At 36.8% G+C, this 19445-nt stretch overlaps 1 protein-coding gene across 1 annotated transcript in view; it reads left to right on the plus strand.

The window, feature by feature from the left end:
• The window catches only part of atg7 (ATG7 autophagy related 7 homolog (S. cerevisiae)), a 75394-nt gene that overhangs the window by 46162 nt on the left and 9787 nt on the right, over positions 1-19445 (plus strand). The window contains 1 exon segment of the mRNA XM_051913332.1: positions 641-763. Within this exon segment, the coding sequence (XP_051769292.1) occupies positions 641-763 (123 nt within the window).

Here is a 19445-nt window from a genome sequence, read left to right on the forward strand (position 1 = left end):
ATTTCACATCTGAACATGTTGAATAGGTCAGTGTCAACTTCTAAACAAAATAGCAATGTGAGTGTGTGTTTACAGCAAAGTTGGAGTCAAACACAAATAACCAAAGTAACTTTCAAGGAAAATCTGGCCATATTTTCAGTGCCTCCAGTGTCCAAACCAGCTCTTCTCTACTTGAAGAGGGACATACTGAAATTTCAAAAACATTTTAAATAGCATATTACAAATCAGCACCAAAATCTGACATAAACTGTCCCATAAATGTTGTTTTTTATGGTCAAATAGCGTTAAAAATGCCAATGCACATGTGCAGTCCTAAGAGGACTGAGTTTTTCCATTCCACTGCGCTACTTTTCCATTGTTTTTCTATGTAAACATGCACTAGACAGATGTCTTTAACCTTTGCGTTTCATTCTAAAAATCTTGGCGCTTACTGATTGGATCTTTTATTTAGAAGGCGGGGCTTATTCCACATTGCACTTTCTCTCAAACATAGTAATATGAATACTCTGACCACTTAAGGCCCAGACCCAAACCTGTCGGCCCATTTTAATATATATAATATATAATATATATAACCACTGATGTTGTTATATATGATAGAAATAGTGCCATTAATTAACCATAATTTTGTTTTTGACAGGTTCTTGAGAATTATGAGCGAGAAGGTTTCCAGTTCCTTGCGAAGGTCTTCAACTCATCCCATTCCTTCCTGGAGGATCTGACAGGCTTGACTTTACTCCATCAGGAGACACAGGCAGCTGAGGTTAGACTATCTATATCAACCTATGTGTGCTTGTGGTAGTATTCAGCCTTGATCAGATTACTGATTACTGCCAGGTATCATCATGTCTGATCAGATCAGCACATATATACTATGCACAGACGGTTACAGAGGAAAGAGGTTCCAGCCTGCAACCTTTAAGTCCACTAGTCACATGTTGACTGATGCACCTAGTTCAGGATCAGCCTGATTGTTTAGAGATGAGTGAATGATGATCTGTTCACTGTCAACTCAGACATAAGCACCAAAGCTTACAGCACATTGTAGAAATATGATCATGCTGATCAGTTTAAAAAGAAAAGAGGAACTCCTTTGAAGCATTTAGTTTCTGACGGCCACAAAGGCTGTTGACACGACATATGGTGTATACATGACACGATCCAGAGCCCGCCTCACAAAACTCACATCAAACATGGGCAGTCAAGCCTCAAATTGGCTTATCTGATCTCTAATATTCAATATCTGTTTGTAATGTTGCTACGTTCGGCAGCAGTATCTGTGCAAATTCATTGAGGGTTTTCAGTTCAAGTTTATTTGCATTTACATTTGTGCATGACACTTTCATCAAAAGCGACTTAAGGTCCGTTCACACCAAGGACTATAATGATATCAATGTAGTAGCAGAATAATAGCAGAATAAATAAAAGAATGGCAGAATCTACACCACAACTATAACGATAAAGACATGAAGAAACAATACTGTTGGAATCACTTTCAGAACATTTGTTTTTCCAGATGATGAACTATAGAAACATTGACAGCCAATCAGAATCCATCCAGCTTTAAAGAGCTTGATCCGACAGGTGTGTGTGTGTGTGTGTGTGTGTGTGTGTGTGTGTGTGTGTGTGCACATTGGATTAAGGGTGTGGGGTGGTCAAGTGCTTGCAGAAGAGGTTTGTCTTCAGCTGCTTCTTGAAAGATGTAATGTTCAACGGAGAGAGTGAAGGGTCTGGAAAGCGACCGTGCCTTGTTGTGAAGGAACAGCAAGATGTCGCTCGTTCAGTGAGCGTAGCTGAATGATTACAGTACAAATACTATGAAAGATGCTCTTTGGGAAACAGCTGGAGCCTGTAGAACTCTATGAATCACTCTGTGGCGTTACAGTTGCATCTTTCGCACTATTCAGATTAGATTTGTTTTCCGTGAGAAGGTAAGGTAGATTGATATTTCATTCTCATCCAGATCAGTTAAGGAGACTCCTGTAAACAGAAGTGGCTACTTTAGAAGTAGCATCAGATGAGTCCACAGCTGATGCTATATGTCTGAATGCCATTTGTGGAAGTCTTAAATTTGAGTTTTTTTTTTTTTTTTTTTTGCCTGGATATACTTCATTTTCCACGTTCCGCTCCGTCTTGCGCACAGTTAAGTGCGCAAGCCTTTCAAAGTATATTCCTTTCATGAGCACACTATATTGGACTTTGTTTTCAAGCCCACAAGTCAATCGCACATGCACTGTTGTACTCACGGACGTCCGCAGACTCTCCTGATGATGAAAATTACGTCACGTGGACCGTTGCGGAACGCAGATAGCCGAAGTATACTTTGGGCTTAAGGCTGGCTTTGAGGTACAGATGTAGTGCTGCAGTTATTAAAGGAAATGGCATCAGAACCACCTTTAAAAGGTCATGACATATAAGAGCTTATTGTACTATAAAAATACTGCTAGTTTCATACCTCAAAAAATCCTCCTGACTGCGGAAAGAGTGTTTGTTGAAACCAAGCTGCCAAACGACATTTCCTCCACATTGTGTATAGACATTTGCATCACTTCCACAACACACTTTACCTTATCAGATGACGTCAGCCTATCAGAACAGTGGGCGTTTACTGCCCCCCCTTTTTTTTCCCCACCAAGTTCAACTGAATATGTTGATGCGGTGCTAAAACATAACTAACTACATATTTGTCTTCGTTTGTTACATAATTGGTCTTATGTTATTAAGAATTTTTAATGCAAAAAATATGTTCTAAATTCCCTTAAACTTGCAGAGGATGCTGAAATTCCAAACCTGGACTATAATATATGAAACTTTAATAATTGCAACACAAACCTCCATTTAGAAAACGAATCCCATCCAAATGCTACATTTGTAATTCTTCCCGTTTAAGAAAAATACCCATAATGCAGTCAGTTCTTGCTATTCCTGGCTCCCATCCCAAACTTTACTTCTGCTCGCTCTGGAGATCATGTGTTCCAAAAATATCTCAGTACACTGCTGATCCAGGGACAGTTTTTCTTAGTTTGCGCTGATCTCAGTCACTTTACCCCAACGAGCCAAAGTGACCCAGGAACAGTATATGGATTCTGGGAACGGTCCCTCACCGGGGCTCTCCAGTGACAAACACGGCCAGTTTGAAGACTGAAACTGTGGGAAAGTCCCACATCAGCAGTCCTCTGCTCTCCAGAGCGGTTTAGAGGCGCAAACGCAGTCCAACCCAAAATGAGAGGATATGTGCTCTTGCATTTGCCCACGCTTATTGTCTGAAGCCTTCAGATTCATTTCATTTGGATCTGCAGTCAAGCACTTTATATTCCCATGTTGACGTCTTGTATTTTTAACTTGCATGTGTTCGTGTTGCCTCAGGATTGATGGCAAGCTGTGAAATGAATGGAAATGTACCACTTCTAGTTTGGAAGTGGTGGTTTTGTGTGTTATTTGTGTGGGGAAAGACACATCTCTCATTACTTCTGGACCGTTTGGTTCAGTAGGATATTTTCTGTGGAAATGGCTAGCAACTCGAAGGTTTAAAATGTGTCTCTTCTTTGCCATTTTCCATGAATATGGTACGATTTGGTGTCCCATGAGGTTTTTTTAAGCATTAGAGGCAGAAATCATACGTTTTTCTTGTTTGATATGTTTCGTCTATCAAGTTAATCTAGCATAAAAACACACAAAATGTGTATAACAGCAACATCCCCACTAAAAATTTGTGATTTTGATCTGTCCTACTTCTAGACCTTCTTGAATGTACCTTAAAATATTTTAAAACACTTAAAATCATGCAAGAACATCATAATTTTGACAGTCTAATGAATGAATATTCAATCCATTGTTGAGGAGTACAATTTTGCTAATTATTAACAAATTTTGTTTATCAAGAGCGTAACTTTTTTGATGTTACTCTGTTGCCACATGATTTTCTTTTTATTGCAATGTTCAAACACCCAAAATTAACATTATTTGGACATTTCTACAGCATCTTTATTTTATTTTCATGTCTAATAATTCTTTTACTTATTTAATGTGTATTCCTAGAAAATTTGGATGAAAGAAATCACAGAAATTAAACCAAATTTAGACGTATCTAATTTTGGTAACAGGGTTGCAAACGGAAAGAAATAAAACAATTCTAAAGTTTAAACGCCTCCTTCCACTAAAACTTTGTTTTGGGGGCCTGTTTTGAACTCTATTCATGGAAAGTACCAGTTTATTTTTGGATTTAACATGCTTTATTTTGTTAAAAGAGCACAAAATGAGTGAAATTGCATAATAATGTGCTCTTGTTCCTGCTGCTGTTGTGAAACTCAATGGATATAAACAACTTCATCCAATCAGCTGATGAACCTTGAGGAAAGCTGGTCTGAGCTTAGAACATAAAGTTAACTGTGAAAAGGGCATCAAACAGTCCTAATAATACTACAGCTCAGATCTGTTGACAGTGTATGTGTAGAAAAATAAGTGTTTTTAAACTGCTGGTGTTGAATATAGTCATAACCTCTAGCGGAAGCCACTTGAGTCTTTATGAAGGTTTAATGACTTTTTAAGCATGTTTAGACCTGATAATCAAGAGTCAACATTCACAACCCATTTTGCTTCCGCAATAGACTTCCATCTGTAACAGGATGTTCACTAAATAAAAACATAGGCCAACATTTGTGAAAAGAAGGCATTTCTTACCAGACCCGTGTCAGTGAACTCATTGAGCTGCACAATTATTTGACAGATTATATTTGTTTATATACAATTGTTTTACATCAAAGTATATGGAGCAGTGCACACTGTTCATATTGTGAGCTAATGGTGAATTAATATGTTGTCTTTATGTTTTAAGCAGCTGTAATCTGTTCATCTCACGTTATGGAACTGTAAGAGACAAAGATTCTCCAGGGTCGGCTGCACCAGATGTTCATACGTTCTTATTTAAGTTGGACTGTAAAATCCACACTATATTAGAGGCTTAGTAAATACTAGCTAGTTTGTAACTAACTGTATTTTATTCAGTTGCTCCGTTTGTTTTAAAGGCAGAACACAGCTAGTAGGTCGTAAGCTGTTCATACAGTAATGCGTAGTCGCGTAATATGACCTAATATAATATAAACCTTCATTGGTCCATCAGCAGCCTTCAAATACGTGAGCAGAAGTTGCTGTGAATTTCAGTTTAACCCTGATTCTTCTTTTGGCTCATGTAACTAATGGTAAAAATAATGTAATAGGTATCCTTATATTCGAATGATATTCTGATATTGTATTTTAAAGTGGTCCTATAACGCCCTTTTCACAAGATGTAATATAAGTCTCTGGTGTCTCCAGAATGTGTCTGTGAAGTTTCAGCTCAAAATACCCCACAGATCATTTATTATAGCTTGTCAAATTTGCCCCTATTCGGGTGTGAGCAAAAACACGCCGTTTTTGTGTGTGTCCCTTTAAATGCAAATGAGCTGCTGCTCCCGGCCCCCTTTCCAGAAGAGGGCGGGGCTTTAACAGCTCGCGCTTCGGTCGCTCAACAACAACAAAGCTGGAGAATCTCACGCAGCCAAAATGAGGATTGTCAGTAACGGTGTTCAGCCTTACATTGTTCAAACCGGAGTCGACACTGATGGAGAGACTCAGGAAGAAGTTACAACTTTTAGACGTTTCTGAATGGTTAGTGGATAAATTTATGTAGTTGCTGTGGAGTTGATTCAACTCATCCACTAGCATGTGCCGTCATGTTAATCTTTTGTGCAAAACCCGTATGGACGCCCACTATACATAGCGTACCTGTTTGTCAAACACACCAGGCTAACGTTTATGATTGCTATCAAATGCTGTGAATGATCTAATATTTTTTCCAAAATATCACTCGGACAGAAACGCTCCTTTTTTAGCAGTTGAGCTCACCAGGGTCAACTTTAGGCTGTCCAAGCTAACGAGACTCTAAATAGTGTTCAGTGTTCGTCTGTGCAGCCAATGACAGAACAGTTAGCATGCTTTGATCGAACTTTTGTCATGGCGTTAGAACTGGTACACCGCTGTCACTTGTGAAAACAAAATGGCGGCACCGTGAGTGGAAACATGCAGATTAAGGGGCGTTAATATTATAATAAGATCCTCTTCCTACATCACAAAGGGAGCGAAATCTGACTCGTTTTTTCACATGCTTGCAGAGAAATGCTTACCAAAACAAAGTTACTGGGTTGTCCTTTTCACGTTTTCTGGGTTGGTAGATGCACCGGGACACAATTATAGCACTTTAACATGGAAAAATGATATGTCCCCTTTAAGTTTATAAGGAGCAATAAATAAATACTGATATAAATGAGCAATATCATCTGTGTGCACTAATGAAAGCGATATCTTTGTCATAGCATCCTTTCAAGGGTTAAGGGGATTTGATATGACTGGCGTCAGCGCTGATTAACACATTGAAGCATCAAATTTAGCGTTACCCCAGGGCCGCGTTTCTTGTCGCTGCTCACTCCTAAAGACAGTCCCTTGCCGTCACCGAGTGCGTAACACAAACGGTTAACAGTCCCCAGGCTGATACTGGTGGAATATCTCATGGGATAGTTCACCTAAAAATGATAATTCTGTCGTTAAGTACTCACTCTCATGTCATTCCCAAAACACTAATGAAATCTGAGAGATTTTTGTCCCTCCATTGAAAGGATATTCACCCAAAACACTGATGCATCAAAACATTCATAAAGAGATCGTAAAATAAGTCCATAGGAAGTCTTCTGAAGAGACACAATCGAGGGACAGAAATCTGAGTAATTGATGACAGAATTTTCATTTTTAGGTGAATTACCCCTTTAAGGATTGAAGTTTGTCCGGTAAAGCATGAGCTTATTGATGTAATTCAGTCAATCTGCTGTTTTATTCCAATCCGTTACTCTCGTAATTGATTAGTTTGAACATACAGTTAAGTTTAAAGGTGAAATGCAAAAATATGTAGTAGTGCACAAGTTGTAACTTAACCTCTTTATGTTGCAACTAGGCAAACTTGTGAAATTGCCCCCTAATGTCTAAAATGAGTGAACATCACAGACACTTTTATCCAAAGTGACAGTATGCATTTTTCATTGTGTGTGTTCGAAGTCATTAATTGAAACCATGACTTTGCTCTTGCCAGAGTTTGTGTGCTCTTGTGCACAATCATGACTTCATTTAGTGATCAGTCACAGTGTTTACGGCTCAGTATCTGAGATGACACACTGATGTCTGTTTAACCAGCCCTGCCAGCATATAGTACGTTGTTAGTCAAATGTTTCTTATGATAAAGTAGATGCGTGGGAGTTTGTTGTCCTGTTATCATATTTTTAACTGCATTAGACAATGATGAACCTGATGACACGAGACATTTAGGATTAAACCTCTCTGGATATATGCTGTATGTCTTATCCTGGTTGTTCTGTGTGTCTCAATTTAATTACTCTCAATTTATTTCACCATTTTGTCTCTGTTCTGTCCAGCTCACGGCCTTAGATTTTATAAACAAGCATCAGCGAAGATATTAGGTTGTGTAAAATTGCGGATCCTCCTACACTGCTGTATGTTTCTGTCCTCTCAGACGCTGCTGTCATAATATTTGGACACTCGACTCACACAGACTCTCTTATGTTGAAGGTGTAGGTAGGGAGCAGTTTTGGGGGGGTCATATTTACTGTCACCCCACTGAAGCGCTGAAGGAATGTGTACGTGGGTTGGACTGAGCGTGTCCGTGTGGAAGATGTGAAGGAAACCATGGTTTAACCCACTGAACAGGAAGAGCAGCACAGCCTACACATGGCTTTCTCATTTATATCCTGTGTGGTCTGACTGTCTGTCAGGCAGAAATACATTTAAAACCGGCCTCCCTCTCTTGAAATGCACTGTGGTAAAGAAATTGTGTGAAGATCAGAGCTGGAGCGATGGCCAATATAATCTTAAAGAGGATCTATTCTGCTTTTCTCCATGTTCATGTTTCTTTCCAGTTCTTCTCTATATCAGTGCCAGTGTTTCTGAAACGCCTCCATCTTGAGTTTTCTTCACAATATTCCTCATTTAAATAATTCATACGCAGAATAAAGGGGCGGGGCCTGGTTGAGTTAGTTAGTAGTGTGTTGAAACTGGCGGTTATGGTAAGGGGCAGGACATTTCCCAAACACCAATCACAACACACCGCTCCAGCCGTTAGTGACAGACTGGTTTATTCACCTTTGGATTAGGTTATAGATTGTAAATAGATATAGTTCTTCACACATTTGAGCTCCTGCAGCACTCCTCATTGAGGAGTAATGCTGATTGTTTGTTCAGCGGGAGTTTTATCGGATAATATAAGATCTTACTTTATAGGGAGTAAGATCTTCTTAGCTGGATCATTTGTTAACTTTGCCTGGGATCTCACTGCCGTTCATAACCTGTGTGGTGAAGTCTGTCCATTCAGAGATCTGCTCGAGTTCTCCATCACAATAACAGAGTATGATGAAAGATGTTGGGAAATGATGCTAGACTTAAACTTGTGCTGCCCGCATGAGTCCCACAGGGACTATATTGTTTATTTTCTAAAAGTTCCCCTATTATGGTTTTTCACATATGACCTTTCATACTGTGTTTAATAAAGCTGTTGTGAATGTAAAAGTTGTGCAAAGATTCAAAGATAAATAGAGTTTTTGTCTTCCAAAAGCGAACTGAAACGAGTCGTCAGTAATTCAGTCTCACTTCCTGCTCATAGGATTGTAACTAATTTGCATAATGCCCGCCTCTGGTCTTCATTGGCTGAACAGCGTCTCTTTGCCCCGCCCTCAATCACTGTAGTTGTATCTGAGACTGGAAGAGTTTGGTTCGTGTTGTTCATGTCGAGAAGACACTGTTTTCTGCTGCCAAAGCAAATCCACTTTGATGAGATTGATACGGTAAAACCCACGCCATCGTTACTGTTCGTATCACTGTGAATCAAGAGCTGAGATTCAGATATGATAATGAGCGTTTGGTTTCTGACCAATCAGAGCAGAGCAGCTCTCAGAAAGGCGGGGTTTAGAGAGACCGAATCCTTGATGGAAGCGTTTCAGACACTGAGAGAAAAGAGCTGATGCTGCAGTGGATATTATGAGAAAATTAAAGTGTTTTTGATCTTGGATGAATGTGAACCTGTCGTAGGAGACGCCAAAACAACATTAGAAACCTTTAAAATAGCATAAGAGGAGCACTTTAATGTACGTTCATGGTCTTTGTTCATCATTCATCAAGTTTTTGAAAAGAGTTAAGTCAGTAATCTTTCATCAAAATGTTATAACTTCATCTCTGAAATGACTTTCCTTTTCGGTTGAGCAAACTCTGGGATTGAATTTTCACTTTCGCCATTCAATCAAGTCCTGATGGATCAAATCAAGCCCTTTTTTCTCTCTTTGAATATCCTGTTGCACACTTCACATTATGGATGTAAAGGCAGTTTCATCTTGACTTTGACGTTTGTTGACTAGCTGTTTAATTTCAAGATCTTTTTTATGTCATTTAGTGAATAGCTTATGGTTACTTTCAACTCATTTAAGTCGTCATTGTACAAAATTAGACCTGAACACACAATCTGATTGACTGAGAAGCAAAGCAATTTGTGAGAAAACACAACACACTGAGTCTTCATCTGTTTCCATCATGTCGACTAGCCTTTTTCCCGTCAGCGAGGGCTGTCGTCCTTCCTCAAGTTTGGTAAATGATCTTGTTATCTGCGGTTAGAGGCGGTAATATATGGCCACAAGAGTTCTCCTGACGGATCGCACAATGGCTCTCTGTGTGCTCAGACACATTCACATTCACTGCCCTTCATTTCTGATTCCATCCATCACTGTGATAAAGATGGCATTGTGTGTTTGCAGTGAGATGATACAGTTCCTCTGCTGGCGTTATGATGTGCCACACAAACCTGTCAGACTCGCCCCGTTCCAGGAAACCTGATTTATTCACACTAACATCGAGCCAATGTCAAGCTTATCAGAAAAAGTACCAAACTGTACATCGAGGAAGAGTTTTTTGATTTCAGTAACACTTTATTTTACAGTGTTTTATTACACGTTACATGTACTTATTATAGTAATAACAGTAAATGATGCATAATTACAAGCAGCTAACCCTGAACCGAACCCTTGTCTCACTATATAAACCATTTCATCTGAGATACACACAAACTCAAAGCTCTTCGCTGCAACCCGCCAAAATAAAAGTTTGGTTTAACTTGAAGAAATTGTGATAGAAATAAATTACTATTGTACAGTAGAATGTGCCTCTCAAAGTATTAACTATAATAATAACACAGTTTATTAAAACGTTATTAAAATTTTTCATCAATGTTTTCATTTAAACAGCAAACAAACTTGAAAGGAATTTCATTTGATTGCATTTTAAAAGATTAATTATGAAAACGATTTTTGGAAGTTGTAAATAAAACAAAGAAAATTGGATATTATTTCAGTTTTTCCACTTTGAAATTCTATGTTTAATTCAAGGTGTTTCTTTGTAGTTGTTTGTGAAATTTGCTAGCAGATTTTTTGAGTGAAAATTGTTTCTACACCAAATTTTTTTTAAGTGTGGTTAAAGTTTTAGAAAGTTTTACATGGCAAAAAATGTTTTTCTTTTTTATTTAAAGTGTCTAGTCCAAATATCTAAACATTCTTAAATCAAGAAGCATTTTCTAGACAAGTAAAAATTATTGTCTTGTTTTCAGAAAAAATAAGTCAAAATGGGGTAAAAATGGGTTAAGCAAAATTATTATTTCAAACCGAAAACAAGATTATTTTGCTTACCCCATTGGCAGATTATTTTCATTGTTTTAAGGAAAAACTCACTTAATTTTGACTTATTTTTTTCTGAAAACAAGACAATGATTTTTACTCGTCTAGAAAATGCTTCTTGATTTAAGAATTTTTAGATATTTGGACTAGAAACAAGACAAAAACTCTAAGTAAGAAAAGCATTTTTTTTTTTTTTTTTTTTGTAGACTTTCTACTATTTTAGAAAGAAAGTAGAAAGTTTTTTTTAAAGTTGTGTTAAAGCATTCATCTTATTGCCTCTGGTTTTGATCAAATTTTGATTTAAAATTTGTATTAAATCATAAAACACAGAATCCAGAAAAAATAAAAGTCAACAGTTAAACTTTGACCAATAATAAATTATTAAATTGTCAAAGCTGAATGAATTCAAGAGATTGGACATCCTTTTTGCTTAATAAAATTTGATCAAGCCATTAAAATGGAATCCAGAAAAATGAAAACGGCAAACACAGAATTTGTGACAAAAATCAAATGGATTTCATAAAGCCCTAACCGTACAAAGAATTAGTTTGAAATAATGTGGTGTCAGTGTTGTTCAGCTGAACGCAGATAAACTGAAGCACTTCATTAGCAGGTTAATTCACTCAAACACAACCTATATGTTGGAGATTAATCATTACATAAACACAATATTGTAATGTGTGAATTAGATTGTGTAATTGTGCCGTAACAACTCAGTTCAAGTTTGTCCTGAACAGATACAGAGTTTCACATCCTGTCAGGAAATGTTTATGTATTTGAAATCTGTTTAATAAATGTGAAATACATCTTTTAAAATATTTGCTCACACAATTTTGGCACATTATCATTAACATTATAAAATGATGTTGTTGACGATATGTCATTAGAGTCAAATTTATATTGACTATAATAACTGAATGTGATGAAAATAAATAAGTATTGTAAAAGTGAGCAGATCATCTTGTGACAGGTATTCTGAGGGTGGGTTGTGCTCCCGATATCACTTTAATGTAGTTGTTTTCAGACTTATTCAAGGATTGATGTTGTGTCAGAGATGTTGACAGAGCCATTCATCATTCTAACCTGAGGAGAGCCGTCTTTTTAGGTCTTAATAACGCTTTGGCTGGATGCTGTGGCTCTGTTACAAAACCAGAGAGTTATCAAAGACACACTCCTGATGCAACGGCCGTTCCTGTCGGTCAGGATGACTTCTAAGATGCTAGAATCTCCTGCACCTTTCTATAGAAAAAAACTGATCCATCATAGCAGACCTTTTCCTTTAAAAAAGGCCATATTGTGTCCTTTTTCAAAGTCTTGATGTTGTTTTTAGGTTTTCCTGCTTGAATGTTGATTATTTTCCTCATATTCTCCATTGTCCAGCTCCTCTCTTCCCAGTCTGTCAGTAACGCTCTGTTTAGTTCCTGTCTCTATGAAGCCCCTCCTTCTGAAAAGCACAATGTGCTCTGATTGGTCGGCTGGAGCAGTGTGTTGTGATTGGTGTTTGGGAAATGTCCCGCCCCTTACCATAATCGTTAGTTTCAACACACTACTAACTAACTAACTAACTAACTTGAGCTTTAATAAAACTTGATCGCCACAAAAATCTTATTTACTAAATGGTTGATAACTGTACCTGCTGGGCTGATTAACTCCACTGACATGTTTATGGATAATAAATATTTTTAAGTGAATTTTGTGTAAATATTGTGTAGAATAAGAGTTAAAGTAATGTCATTAAAATGTTTTATATCTTTGAAAGACCCATATTGGCCGACCGCTATTAAACAGCTCTCATTGAAACCGTCGAGCACATGCTCTCTTTTCTCAGAAGTGTTTGTTAACCATATCTGCGTGTTGTTACGATCACATCAGTGGTTCAGTGTAAAGCCAGCTGTGTTATGTTTACAACGACTCTTGGTTAAACATATTTGTCTTTCATCAAGAGGCTTAAACCTCCTAAACTTCCTTACAAGCAAGTACGTCTCTTCTCATTCATGGATTTACTGTCTGCGGGCCAATGTTTAGATTATTCACCTCTCTGTTTCTGCTCTTGGAGCTGTTTTGACCTTGATTTGATTTTAAGTAGGCCAGCCTGTGGAGAAACTCAACGCTAATAGAGACTAATCAACCCTCTATGGACACACCGAAGATCAAGTCGCCATTGGCTAGTAAATGTTTTATTTTACTCGTCAGACTTTTCACATGGAATGCAAGAACATTGCAAATTAAAAAAAATTCTACATAAATATAATATAAATATAAAATATCAATTTCAAACACTATTAAAGTGTACTAAACTGTCTGTAATAAAATAAGAACAAATAATCAAACTACAAGCAGCAATAATAAAAGAACAAAGATGCAAATGAAATAAGCAGTGTTTTTCAGGTAGCTCTAACAGTACAGATTAGGTACAGAAATTGAATCATGTAATCAAATGTAAAATAGCACTGCATAGTCTTCACTGTAAAAATGAAATATAGATGAATCCTTATTAAAGTTACAAAAGTTGTGATTTTTTTGCAGTGAGTCATGTGTACAGTATCAGTGTATTGGATCCATGCATTATATCTTAAAGTGACAGCAGCCTAATATTCCTGCTGCTGTTTTTATTGTTCAAGAAATTACATGGCTGTAGCATTTCTAATGTAAAGAAGTGGCTAAATATTAAACATTAAGTGGAGATTTGAATTAAATGTGGTTTGGTCAATATTAAACAAGGATTTGATCTTCTGTAAAGTGTAACAACAGCAGGCCTTTGGCGCCCTCTGCAGGCAACTGTTATAATACATAATGTACATAGGATGATTGTTTATATTATGTATATTATGTACTTTAACAGTTTTGTTTTATATAACCATATGATTACTTGCTTTTGATACTTTATTTGAAAAAAATAATATTGCCTCATTGTTTTTATATATGTATTTTAAGTCATTTTAAAGGCTTACGTCTTTGCTTGGGTATATTTTTTATTACCACACACACACACACACACACACACACACACACAAAAAAATCTGATCACTTGATTAATCATCAAAATATTTGGCTGATTACTCGAATAATTGTCAAAATAATTGACTGGTTACTCGATTAATCGTCTAAATAATCGACCGATTACTTGATTGCCAAATTAATTATTAGTGTGCATTATTATGTATTTTTAGTCCTTATATATGTATATAACTGACCATTACATTAAAGACAGAGCATGATGTTTCTGTCCATGCATCAATAACTGTACACAGGTCAAATATACACTAATATTAATATTATATCATTAATATTATATATTTGAATGGCATATTAAATTTCCATCCACTTGGATTTTAATATAAACTAATAAACTTAAAGTGTTAGTTTACCCAAAAATGAAATTCCTGTCATTTATTACTCTCCCTCATGTCGTTCCACACCCGTAAGACCTTCGTTCATCTTCAGAACACAAATTAAGATATTTTTGATGAAATCCGATGGCTCAGTGAGGCCTGCATCACCAGCAATAACATTCCCTTTTTCAGATGCCCAGAAAGCTACTAAAGATGTATTTAAAACAGTCATGTGACTGCAGTGGTTCAACCTTAATGTTATGAAGCGGCGAGAATACTTTTTGTCCACCAAAAAAACAAAATAACGACTTTATTCAACAATCTCTAGTGATGGGTGATTTCAAAACACTGCTTCATGAAGCTTTGCAAATCTTTTGTTTCGAATCAGTGGTTCGGAGCGCGTATCAAACTGCCAAAGTCACGTGAACTATTGAAGTTTCAAAACACTTATGATGCAACGAAGGCTCGTTTACTGAAATCATGTGATTTTGGCGCTCTGAGCCACTGATTCAAAACAAAAGATTCGTAAAGCTTCATGAAGCAGTGTTTTGAGATCGCCCATCACTAGATATTGTTGAATAAAGTCGTTATTGTGTTTTTTTGACGCACAAAAAGTATTCTCGTCTCTTCGTAACGTTAAAGTTGAGCCACTGTAGTCACATGACTGTTTTAAATACATCTTTAGTAGCTTTCTGGGCATCTGAAAGTGTTGATTATCTTGCTGTCTATGCAGGCCTCACTGAGCCATCAGATTTTATCAAAAATATCTTAATTTGTGTTCTGAAGATGAACGAAGGTCTTACGGGTGTGGAACGACATGAGGGTGAGTAATTAATGACAGAAATTACATTTTTGGGTGAACTAACCCTTTAATGTGATGCATATTTTAAATGCAAAGGGTAAGATTTCATGGCATAGGTTATTATTAACTATTTGCATCTATTTGATTTTAAATAATTATATTTTTCAAATTAGCATAAATTTGCTCTTTGTGAAAACAATTCATTGTATTCAGTTATAAAGAGTGAATATGATTTTCCTATCTGTGGAACAAACCGTATTCAAATGTTTGAAATTCAAACAAATTGGTTTTATCGATGATAAATATATAAACCTGGTTATTGTGTATTTAAAACACAATCTTACCCATTTAATTTATGTATGCATCACATTAACAATATGCATCACATTTAGGTTAATAGTTGGTTTATGTGAAAACTGTATTTTTCAGTGTATTCAATCTACACAAAACCTATTTAAGCTTGCAGTCAAGACTTTGTTTGCCATAATGAACCGTTTCTAGTTTAGTGGAGTGTCGTTCAGAATTAAATCTGCTGGTTTACTATGATGGATCATTCTTCAGCACACAAACACATGGAGTAGATGTGCAGAAACACGAGTCTTTCAGGCTGTAGATCTGATATCTTCACAGCGTGAGCGACCCATATATAACACTAGAGCTGCCATTAAAGATTGATCGCCTCCTATAGTGAGCGATCACATTACAGTCATTCTCTAGTGTGAATGAATGTGTTTATCACCACCTTCAGCACCTGCAGAAGGAAATACAGGAGGAAATCAGTCTGTTGAATCATGACGTACGCACAACTAATGGCAGAAACAATATGCTAAGCACTTACTATTCAAAACATGCTGTCAAAACTTTCCATATTAAGTCTCATTGTATTATATTTGTATTAATATCCATTGTATCAACAAAAACTAATCTCTGTTAGTTGGGATCAAACTTCTGAGCAGTGGAAATGAAGCAGTGATGGTGAGGCGATGAGCGCTGATAGCTGTCAGCTCACGATTACAGCTCATGGCTACTGATCTAACAGTGTTCTGGCAGAAAGTGTTTGGAAATGTTGGTGTTTTATCTATTCTCACGGGTCCAGATGGAGCACAACTGATCCTGGCACCGGACGACAGTGCCGTAATCTCCTCTGAAGCCTTTAGGGGCCACATCACTGCTCCTTATCTTCAAGCGACGCATGGGAGCGAAAGATAGGATCGTCCCCATGTTTGGGTTTTCCACTGTTTTTAGGCTAGTTACAGATAAAGGTAAAGGTTTTAAACCATGACTGTTTAATTATCTCCACCTATTGTGGGTTGTCATTGCAAACTGCATATTATGGATTGTTGTCAGCCCACATAATGTTTTAAATGCAGAATATACGCCATCCACAAATGATTGCTCATATGAAATCTATCATTTTCCCGTGGTGTGATTTAGCCTTTAGCTAGTGCACACAGTAATTAGTGGTGTTTGCTAAGGCAAGGCTCTCTATTACTGCTGCTCATAGTGTCAGTCATGTGATCAAACCTCTAACAGTATGTATTAAACATTGTGGAGACGTTTACATCACTGTGAAAAAATCCAAATTGCAAAAATTTCCTCTGACAGATGTTTAAAAAAGTAGCTTTTCTCAGTAGGAGTCAGTTGTTTTGAACAAGAATATTCTAAAAATGTTTCTGACAAAAGTTGTTTCATTGACCTCACTTAGATACTCAAGAATTTGGTAAAGACTTTACAAATGTTGTCCTAACATTCCAAACTGAGTCATCAGAACAAACAGTTTTACTTTGAACAATGTTTTGCAAGTTCCCAGCATGCATTGCAGCTTGAAATTTTTTTTTATGTATTCAGGGAAATATGTTTGTGTTTAATTTTAATTATGTAGTTGGAAATCAAACATAAAGGTGGAAAATGAGGTTTGTAGCTCCTTGCATTGCTCAGTGCTAAAACAAAAATGTAGTTGCTTTGACAAGAATTCAGTAAACTAACTGTTACTTAATAGATGAACTGAAGTATTTAAAACTCGGTCAACATGAAACAAAGACACTGAAGATGCTAAATTGCGCACAATTATAGGATATTTCAAACGGTGAGGGATTAAAGTAAGGACAAAAAAGGGAAACAGGAAGGGTCTCATATCTCGTGAAATCATTGTTTGATTTAAATTAAATTAAGATTGTGTTTTTGATAATTGAACCTGAATGAATTTTAAATGAATGTACTGACATCTAGTGTGTGTCGAGTTTCATGCAATTTGAAGCAAGAGTCTCAAAACCCCCCAAAAAGATTATTAATGTTTGACATGTTGCCATGGAAACAGTATTTAAGATATCAAGAATCCTTTCTCAGGTCTACATCTGCTGTGTTTTGATTTCATTATTCTGATGAAGTTTGAAGCAAATTGGGTAAAAATAAGAGGGTGATTTTAAGATAGTTGTTAGTTAACTTAATTAGTCTTATTTTTTTTAAGTTAAGGAGCGGTCACATTTACTATTGTTCGTTGAATTTTAGCTGTTGACATGCTATCATTTTATTAATAATCCACACGACGGTAAGGGCGAAAGATTCCCAAACTCAGATTTCGCAATGGGTTCAAGTTAGTCACACAGATTCACGCGCTGATGAATAAAAATCAGTTTGGTTTGAAAGTATGTTAGGTGTGCATCATACATCATTACATTAATTCACTTTTGCCCACAAAATGTTGTGAAATTTTGCACCTTTAGGTCAGCTGTTTATTTTTACACTGATGGATAAGCGGAAGTAACTCTTTCCCTGCCATCGATGAGATTTTCCATCATTTATGACAGCGCTTCCCTGCCATTGATGAGTTTTCACCGTGTTTTCACTGTTATACAGTAGGGGGCGCTGTCTTCTGAAATAGTGCAGCATCTCCGGATCCAAAAACAGGCGAAGACGAAGATCTAAATAAACCTGAAGCTAACGCGATCATCAAACAGCATATAAATCAAATCTACTTCATCTTTGTTTCGATCATCGTTCTGAATCCCATCCGTACAGTCTTTGACAAAAACACAGTTTTCTCAGACTTTTGTTCAAATGTTTTTTGTTGTTGTTTTTATGTAAATTACATTCAAGTGTTGACAAAAAAAGATTGAAGGAAGCTATTAGGTCTGCCCGCAATATTCGACTAATCGTTAGTCGACGAGAAGAGGCTTTGTCGACCAAAAATCGTGTTAGTCGCAGAAAAAAAAACCCTCGTGATGAAGTCACACAGTCCACGAGGGTCAGATCGGATGGTTAACGGCGGGTCCTTGTGGTAATTACAGTATGTCGGGAAGAAAATCCAAACGTTCGCCTGTCATCCATCGACCTCAAATATGGCTTATCATTTGAAACGTGATTAGTAGCAACTTTACATGCTTTACATGCTCGCTCTAACGTTACCCTACATAAATGTGTGCTATAAGTGTTTGTGCGGAGTGTGGAAGCCAGCGTGATCACTGAAACAACTTAAAATACTGCATCATTTTTGGTCATACAGATAAGAGTAATACATCATTCCAAACTGTAAAGGATCTACTTTTATTTGTGTTTAAACTCACAACAACAAGAAAACTTCGTTGCTTTTTTAAAATAAAGAAAACAAACATGAAGCTCTCTCTGCCGTCTCGGTCTGTGAACTGGAGCGCGTCACAAAAATTAACCGAAACCCACCATATACTCGCCTCACAGACATGAGAAATATATCTATAGAAAGCTTGAAATGTCAAGAGATTGTCAACCAGTTCAAGTGGAAAACAAATATTCTCAGATCATGTAATCCGTATGAAACGAGCATAAAGACGCGGAGCATCCACTGCGGAGATGATGAGTCGGCATCATCCACTTCATCTCTACAGCCGAAAACACAGAAAACATTATCAATAAATTATTCAAATGTTTAGACTGTCTGCTTGCTATTTTTTCATGACACATTCATAATCATTACTTTTGCCGGTACGCTGAGGCAAGCTTTTTGAGTGCTTATTAGGCTATGTATTATATATAGGCAATTAAAGGCCTATTATTATGTTTTATATGGCTTAAATGAACGATTGCTAGCTGAAAAATCTTTAGTCGAGGGCAGCCCTAGAAACTTAATAAAATGTTTTTTGCTGTTGTTTAAAGGCAGAGGCTCTGTTCTTTCTTTTGATATATTGACTGTTTACATATTAATTAAAAAAAAATATTCTGAGGGCCATGAATGTTTTATGATTATGAATATGATCAGAACTGCTGGTGCTGGTTGGAAGCTTAAAAATAAAACGCTGGCGGGGAAAGAGTTAATATGTTCTTCAGAATGTAAACACATCTAGTGTGCTGTACTGTTGCTCTGGCATGACAAAAATCATTTGTGAAACTTGAGAAATTTTGCAGACTAAGAAGGTCCAATGTACGTTTCTAATAGTATAGCACCAGTTACTCTGAGGTCAAGCAGCTTTATATTGGTCAACACATTAAATTTGTAACCAAATTGAATCTGTTTCGCCTCATGTGAAAATCGCAGACTCCTATAAAGACGCCTGCAGAGTTTCTCCATGCAATGTTAAGCGTGACGGC

Source organism: Ctenopharyngodon idella, chromosome 11 (assembly GCF_019924925.1).
Source record: "Ctenopharyngodon idella isolate HZGC_01 chromosome 11, HZGC01, whole genome shotgun sequence".
Taxonomy (NCBI): Eukaryota; Metazoa; Chordata; class Actinopteri; order Cypriniformes; family Xenocyprididae; genus Ctenopharyngodon; species Ctenopharyngodon idella.